General features: G+C 39.3%; 1 protein-coding gene across 3 annotated transcripts in view; it reads right to left on the bottom strand.

Moving 5' to 3' along the window:
• COL12A1 (collagen type XII alpha 1 chain) overlaps positions 1-8172 on the bottom strand; it is a 159935-nt gene extending 151763 nt beyond the window's left edge. For 2 of the 3 annotated variants that reach the window (XM_066604593.1, XM_066604602.1), the window contains exons 1-2: positions 8021-8172; positions 2348-2458 (exon numbers count right to left, since the gene is read on the bottom strand). In XM_066604593.1, the coding sequence (XP_066460690.1) occupies positions 2348-2420 (73 nt within the window). In that variant the 5' untranslated portion in view covers positions 2421-2458; positions 8021-8172. The remainder of the gene's footprint in view (positions 1-2347; positions 2459-8020) is intronic. The other variant, XM_066604611.1, reaches the window with a different exon arrangement.
• Between the last annotated feature and the right edge of the window lie 433 nt (positions 8173-8605).

Genomic DNA, 8605 nt, shown 5'->3' on the forward strand with positions numbered 1-8605 from the left:
TCCATGAAAGATTAGGAATTCAACATAATAACATAACATATAAAATGTGAAGAATAATCGTTTTATGATTGCAGTATCTCTGAGTCCTGTTGTCTTTTTTTTTTTAATACTGTATTTTTAAAATGATAAGACACACTTTTTAGCAAGAAACAAAATGTGTGCAATCTTCCGATAGAAAAAGTGAAGTTCACATTCAGCTTCAAGATCTCTCATTTTCAGCACAGCAATCACAGAGCATAGGCATCAGCAAGCAGTGATTCTATAGAAAGTCACAGACAGAAGGGCCTTTCGGATATCATGTGACCAGCGGGTGAAGTCTGATTTGAGCAGGAGTAAGAAGAATTTAGTTGCCACTAGTACAGGTATTAAAAGGCATGAAATCCCTACAGCAGTGTAAATATAAACAGTGTGTGTATGTGAACTGTGTACATGGGTTCACACGGGGTGGATTTGTCGTAGAATTCCTGTGCGGAAATTCGCTGCGGAAAATTCACCTGCAGCCACTAATCCCAGGATTAGCCAGCCATCAATCTCGTCCACACGGGGTGGCAAGTCTGTCGCAGCAAGGCCGGCAGAAGCCGCCGCTGCGGCGCTGATTCCTGGGACGCAGCACGTCCATTGTTTTCTTTTCTGCTGCGGCCATGCTCTCCTCTATGGGAGAGCCGGCCGCAACAGAAAAGCATGTGGTGAAGCCGTTCCAAAACCCGCGGCTAAGTGCTGCGGGTTTTGAAGCTGCGCTTTCCTGGCGGAAATCTCACGTTTTTTCGCTGCGGCAATACCACGAGATTTCCGCCAAGAATATGACCCATGTGACCCTGGTCTAGAGCTGTGTATGTGAACTGTACAGCAGAGCTGAGTGTGTGTGTAAACTGTGTACATTAGAGCTGAGTGTGTATGTGAACTGTACAGTAGAGCTGAGTGTGTATGTGAACTCTACAGTAGAGCTCAGTGTGCATGTGAACTGTACAGCAGAGCTGAGTGTGTATGTGAACTATGTATATTAGAGCTGAGTGTGTATGTGAACTGTACAGTAGAGTTGAGTGTGCATGTGAACTGTACAGTAGAGCTGAGTGTGTATGTGAACTGTACAGCAGAGCTGTGTGTGTATGCAAACTGTTTGCATGTAAATCATTCACAGCAGAGCTGTTTGTGTATGTTAACTGTACAGAACTGTGCGTGAATATGTACTATATATGCAGCAGAGCTGTGTGTGTGTATATGTAGAGAGTGTGCTGCATTGGTGTGCATATAATGTCAGAGAGAGTAAAAAATACCAAAAATCATATAAACCACACACTGCAAAGCAAAAGGGATAAGCAAGGCGTGTGCACGAGCAGTACTTATGCAAATACACACAGGGACACGTGCCAAATCACTCATTCACTGAGCAAAAAAGTGGCACAGGAACAAGCGTATTTTGATATACACTCGTCTGACCACCCCTTTATTGTCATAGTGAAGCTCCCAATTTAAACCACTTAAAAGATTATAAAGGCTTATGTATATGGCATACATATATGTGTTGCACTCGATAAACTCGAGTGCAACAAGCATCGGAAGCACATAAACACTTGTCCATGTGCCATGTGATCTGCATAGAGCAGTGATGGTGAACCTTTTAGAGACCGAGTGCCCAAACTGCAACCCAATACCCACTTATTTGTCGCAAAATGTCATAGGTTCACCACGGGCATAGACAGCATACAGCCCAATTATATGCCATAATCATAGTTCATACAATTATTATTCTTCACTTTTAGTATGTTTATGTTACCATGTTGATTTCTGAATCTTTCATAGAACTTTTTGAATAGCTGACGGCTAAGCAAGTCTCAGTATAACTACTGGTCTAAACCATGGCCAAAGGTGCTGTGCCTTAGCCTGTAGGTAGCCCGATGTAGACAGAGATTAGCATGGCTTCATCAACATTTGAAAAATAAATATAAATAAAGAAATAATAATTATTTACAACATGTACAAACATTGTATAAAACTTTTATTATATGTAGAAGTTTCACACTGCACAAGTGCCAAGCAGGAGGAATGTGCCAGTGCCGGAGGGTTTGTAATATAGTAACTTCATGCTTATACAAGCACCTTCTTCTAAATCTGTATGTCTTGAAGAGTTGGGATGGCAGTTGCCAAGTCCCCTTCTATTGATCTACAATGAATACAACCTAGACTTCGGTTTTGGGGGGAAAAATGTGTTATTTGCATGTCACAAAACAGGACAATGAGAAAAGACAAACAGAAGAATAAAGAATCAGTAGAGGGAAAGAAGTAGAGAAAAATTGACAGCCCTATTACCTTACTGACTATATAATCAGAAGAGAAATCAATATATTACCTTCTGCCTCTATAGAAGATAAAAGCAGGACAGCACATAGTGCCGTCACTGATAAGGGAAGCCGAATTTTCATTCTTTTGAATTTTCTGGTTCACACCAACATGAATGGATCTGAAATAATAAAAGAAATAACATTTATAGCAGCAAGTCGGAAAACTTGGCTTTTTATTTGCATTACTAGTCAATTTTTGACTAAGGCATTACTATGGTTTTTGGAAATGCATTCAAGTAATCTGTTGTTTATATATATATATATATATATATATATATATATATATATATATATATATATATATATATATATACACATATACAGGCAGATAGATAAATAGATGAAATAGATATATTAACCCTTTCCAATCTAATTTGTATCCTGGTTTTCCTAGGGGGCTTACTCTTTTTCTGCCGTTATACAACAGCCAGTACTGCATGAAGGTACAGGTTGGATAGGCTCCGACAGCAGAGAGGCTCGTAATATACAGTAAGAGAACCCTAACTGATGTCTTCCACATCTTAGCTGTATAGCCTTAAATCATAATGTCTTCAGAGGTCAGACAGTGGATTGGAAAGGGTTAACAATATTAATATTGGAGTCCATGTATCGCTTCTGTTATTTAAACAGCATTCTAGTGTATGCAACATATGTATGAAAATGTCATAAAGCAGCCAGAAATTAGTTAAAACTAAAGTAGCCATCAAAGCGAAATAACATGGAGGCTCAGATATCAAACGATCTTCTTAGATGCCACTTTGGCTCTTGGCAAAGTTTTCAGTATTGCAACATATCTATGAGAATATGTAATAACACTACAGGTGGATAGTGAATTTAGATATTTGCAGACAGATCTGGCCAATTGTGGTAGGATGTGTTGGAGTGCTTTCACACCAGCAGAATTATACCGCAAGACGCACTGAAAGATGCAGAAAATTCCTCACCAAAATCCGCATGTAGACATTGGGTATTGGAGTGGAATTCCAAAGTTGTAGATTAAGCTAGATCTTTCACTCTGCCTTGCGGAATATTTCCACTTCTGTGAAAGCCCATCAGATAATCTGTTGTCTGCAAGGTTGTCAGCAAATTCCTACAAAATTGTCTGAATCCGTAACAAGTATGGTAATCGATCCCAGGATTTAATCTGATGACTATATTTGGAGTTGGAAGAAATGTTTTCCCCTTACATTAGAACAGTTAGCAATTATCGCTGCCTTTTTCTGGATCAACGCTGCAGGGTAACAGATTGAACCAAATACAAGTGTGCCTTTTTAACATTACCGTGTAGCTTGTAGTAAATTACACAGGATAGAACTGATATTATTTGCACATATCATGCAGTTGTTCTGATCTTAGTGACATTTTCAGCATCTGCAACATCTTTAGGACAATATCACATAACACTTTGTATTTGTATATTAGCTCCAAAAGATGTCTTTTTGAGGTGAGTGAGTAGAGCATTGTCAGGGCTCAAGCACATGATATAGTAGTGGGCATGGATTCTGTACATTACCATACAGAGCCTCTAGGGCTCTGTATTATGGACCCATGGGCGTCCCATGTGCCACCACATAATGTCTGTGTGAGACATTATAATCTCCCATCAAAGCAATGCCTCCAGAAGAGAATATCTCCATAGGATTGATGTCACACCGTTTTTTGTTTTTGCAAAAACGCATCCTTTTTCTTGTAATTGATGCAAAAAAACTCTAGATATATTAGTTGTAAGTCAATAGGGAATTCTGAAATACACTACAAAAAGTATGTGTTTTGTTGCAGTTTTTTCTCATTTTTGGTGCATTTTTGGGGTTTATGAGATTTTTTCAAAATCATACACATGCTCTGGGATGGGTATCGTGTTTTTCCTGGCATTTCCCCAATGGTTTCTCTATAGGAAAAAAATACCCACAAATGTATGTATGACCAAAAAAAAAAAAACGACACAAAACAAGACTTTGCAGAAAACCGCACATATTTCATGCCATTTTTTACAAGCTAGAATATACACCAGAAAAAAGACCATGTGTGAAGAAAATCTAGTATAGCATTACGATGGAGCATGGCATGATTTCTTTCTCTCAGATTCCATATCAATCCATGAGGCTTCTGCACACAACCATATTACAGTTCTGTGCAAACTCCGAGTTGTATAAAGGTGCACTATGACAACCAGACAAGCATATGGGGTTTTAATGCATGTTTCATTGGCTGCCATATGACAGATGTAACAGCACTGGATCATGGTGCAGATATGAAGGCACCATATGACGGCACATAGACTGTCTATGTCTCTGTATTATGAAGGTGTCAAAAATCTATTCTCTGCCATGTGCATGACGCCTTGGGCTGTTTTAGATGGGTCTTTTTGTTTTATATAAGTTGCACATTTTAATGGTAATGGCATAGCTCCAAAGTGTGACAGGATAGTCAAGCCAATTTCTTTAAATAAAAGTGGGAAAAAACTGTTGGTAAAAACTGCTCAAGTAATTAATAAGTATTTTACATGACTAAGTGTGATAATTTCAGATGTTATAGCATTTTTTTTGCACTGAATGATACAAGAGCCGCATTGCAACCCCTGAGTATGTTGTCTAGCTAATCATCCCCAGGTGATTATCTGCAGGAGGGAAATGGAGTGCAGTTATTCAGTAGCAGAGAGTTTCTAAACACTTTAATCTTGGTGACTAAGCACATTACATTTCTATGCCTTCCAGCCCTTCAAATGGGTGTGATTGCAAGAAGCCATTAACTGAGGTGTTCTTCACTCCAAGGGTCTCCTTTTTCTCAATGATTGGGTCTGATCTACATTGCTATTATTAATATTACAGTTAGCCCTGCAGATTTTGGTGTGCAATTCTGCAATGGCAGCTTAAGCTGTGTGTTGAGGTGCATCCTGACCGAATAATTCCGCCTGTGTGACAGAGCACTTACACTGGTCAAATAAAGTGTGGAGAATTAACCAGAGAATCCTAGTAAATACATAGTGGCAAAAAAAAAACAAGTTCTGTCCCATATGCTTGGTTTGGGGGTCATAATGTTACCCAGCGCCAGAAGGTATAGTTTTTGCTGTAGGACCCCTCGGCTACACTTCTGAGGAGTATACATTCTTTATATGGCAAAGTAGAATTATGACTCTGTTCATACATGTACTTTTTTCCATTGGTCAGTTCCATCATAGTAGCTGAATAATGACCGAATGCTTTATCTGGCACTTCATGGACACAGAAGGTACTCAACGAATCCCACTGACTATAATGGGGTCACTCATGCTATCTACCATTTTCCAATTGTGCTGGATCTTTACGCCAGAGACTCCAAATAGAGCCTTCGACACAATTGTGAACAGAGTCTTACTGCTATATAAATAACCAATAAGGAATGCATAAATATTCATAGAAAGAGTGATATATCTTAGGAGCCAATCCAGTTGGACCTGGAAGAAAACATATTTATGTTTCCTGTGTTTAATTATATTTTATTACGTTTTGTATGGAAAGTAACAATCTACAATGTGTTTATAATACATATGAAAGTTTCTCAAAAGGAGAAAATACTTGGACCGAGCTGCATTAAAACATGAGATGATGGATGTGCTCAAACAATGAACTCAACAGTTCAACATGAGAAATGTAGATAGCAACTTCTAAAAAAGTAACATTTGTGAAACAGTTACAAAACACTCACTGGACTCAAGATAGACCAGCTTAGACAGTGGAAAGTCTGCCAGTGGTGCTGATGAATTCCATTCTACTACTAGCTAGCTGAGTATGGCTTGGAAATATGAGCCCATTACCAGTGATGTGGTTAAGGACCCTTTGGACCCTAAGAAAAGTGCAACCATGATGTAATGCCCACAAGGGAGTCATCCAAGGATTGTAAAACATCATGATTGCTGCCACAGATGTTGCCTCAGGAGCAGCACAAAAGCAGAACTAGCAGGATTAAGGGTCACAGTTTAGGTTTCCTTTTCTAATCATTTAGGCAGACACAATAAGGCTATGTTCAGTAGTGAGTGCAAAACCCATTAACAGGATAGTGTTGACATGCGTCCCAAAAGTTCCTTTACACTACATTTACACTATTTGGCACATGAAACAGGTGAGCTGCAGATACTTTATCCTGTGCTGACCATTCAAAAAGCTCTGCCAGTGTTTCCAGGAATCAGAGCAAAGCACACATTCTACTTTCTTCATATAAATTCCTATGTACTTTCAATCTAGGAAAATAAGAAACACATTCAAAAATAACTGGAAATCAATGGATCTAGCCTAATAAAACATAACTATACATATCAGTTAATAGAGTAATTGAAATAGCAGAAGTCAAACATAGTCAAAACAAGAGCACCAAGGAAACAGTCAGCATAAGCCCAATGGGTAAAATACAGCTTAGTATTCCTAAAGCTATTGAGTCACAAAATTGTACATTTCCAGCAAGGACTAAGCAAATCATATTTCCTGAGTACTGGCATCAATGGCACATCCATATTTTCTGCTTTAGGTTCAACTGTTAATGTTCTTTTCTAAAGCTTGGAAGTGAACTGGAACAGGTATCATGTATCACAGGACTTTTCTCTCCTACCCACTGCATCACCTAGTGGTTGGAAAAACTATTACAGCAGTATTAGAACAAATAAAAACGTCCTCCTGATGAGTTTGCCTTCTGCCTAACACTTTCCTTTAGGTTTATACCTGTTTTAACACTTTTTTATAGAAGGAAGTCTATCCTGAGACACATTCATTCACAATCTGCTTCTGGCTGGCTCCAGAAAACCTTCTAACAATATGAAAAGTTTGTGAATAAAGTGAACAGACATCCCCATTATTGTAGTCATTCTTTCACTCAATCATCTGTGCATATTGTACTACAATACCCATTTCTTTCCCCCATAGACCGACCACCTATGCTTTCTCAAAAGTACTACAAGTCTCAGCATGTAGTTATAACTAACAATGCAAAAAGCATTAAGAGTAAGAAAAAAAAAACTGCTATAAAGTGAGAAAAAAGGGATAAAACACAAGCTAAAGTATACATTCATTTCCAATTACTCCTGTCTATGAGGCTATACATTAGGAATTCCAGTCGGGCAGCTCTTTATTACACTCATGCAGATCCGACAATAAATCAAGTGAACTTTCCAAAGTTATCTTCCATATGATCCCTGCACTTTAACACCTCTGTTGCCATGGGCGCCTGGAGGCAACTTACATGAACTCCTTCCTAGCCCTCACAGTTTCCCTGCTTCCCGTGTCACCAATCACGTCTTCAATATTATTAGTATTACTCTTTATTATGATACATTGTAACTTTTCACTGTGTGCTGACTTTTAGAACAGATACTGTATCATTTTACACTAGAACCAAACCAAAACTGTTCTGCAGGCATATGGAAAATATTTAACCGGCAACTAATAAAAGCAAATCCCCAAATCTGCTTAGCAGTGCAAGTGTTAATCGTGCAGAAAGCTTGCAGAACGTAATTGCTGGAAAGGCTAGACAGACATAATCAGAGGACAGTCAGTAAATGGCAGCTATATAACATGATGCTACAGAGTAGGGTAGTCAGGGATAGCAATTGTACATGCTTGCTTTAAACAAAGGCTAATAGGAGCAAATAGCAGCAGAGATCTAGTGAGAATTGCTGCCAGCATATCACAGCACTCTGCTGTCAGGGATCCAACCTGCTCTGTATGAGGCTCTGAGGACTCAGATCTCCCGGTCTCCTGCGGTCCAGCAGTGGATGTGATGCACAGGATCTCCTCCTGGTGGCTCACAAAGATGCTCCTTTCTTAAGGACTGTCTTCCTTCAAATGGGAAGCGCCTCTCCCCAATCTGCTCCTTATGAGAGGGCTGTTCCCAAAACTCCTCTCAAACTCTTACGAAACAGCAGGGGAAGGTGGACCACTGCCACCGGGTGATAGATGCAATGCTTCTGTATGGGGGGGAGGTGGAGGCAGAGAGGGAGGGAGGGCTGGAAAAAGGGGGAGACTTACTTTTTTGGAAAGTTCCACATACTTTTCAAAATTCTTTCTCCATGATTACTGTTCAGGAGCTAGTGCCAGGGGGTCCTCTGTGTCTTCTCAAAGCCAAAATGAGAAGCCACTCTTGGAAGGAAGCTGGAAGCTCTCTTAGGTTTCCCTGGCAAATTTACAAAGGGATTTCTCAAACTGGAAGAACAATGAGGAAAGAAAATGAACAGCTTTAATCTCCAAATGTTATTTGTTTCAGGCAGGGAAAAAATAACTCTGAGGTTTGCAAACCAATAG

Source organism: Eleutherodactylus coqui, chromosome 1 (assembly GCF_035609145.1).
Source record: "Eleutherodactylus coqui strain aEleCoq1 chromosome 1, aEleCoq1.hap1, whole genome shotgun sequence".
Lineage (NCBI taxonomy): Eukaryota > Metazoa > Chordata > Amphibia > Anura > Eleutherodactylidae > Eleutherodactylus > Eleutherodactylus coqui.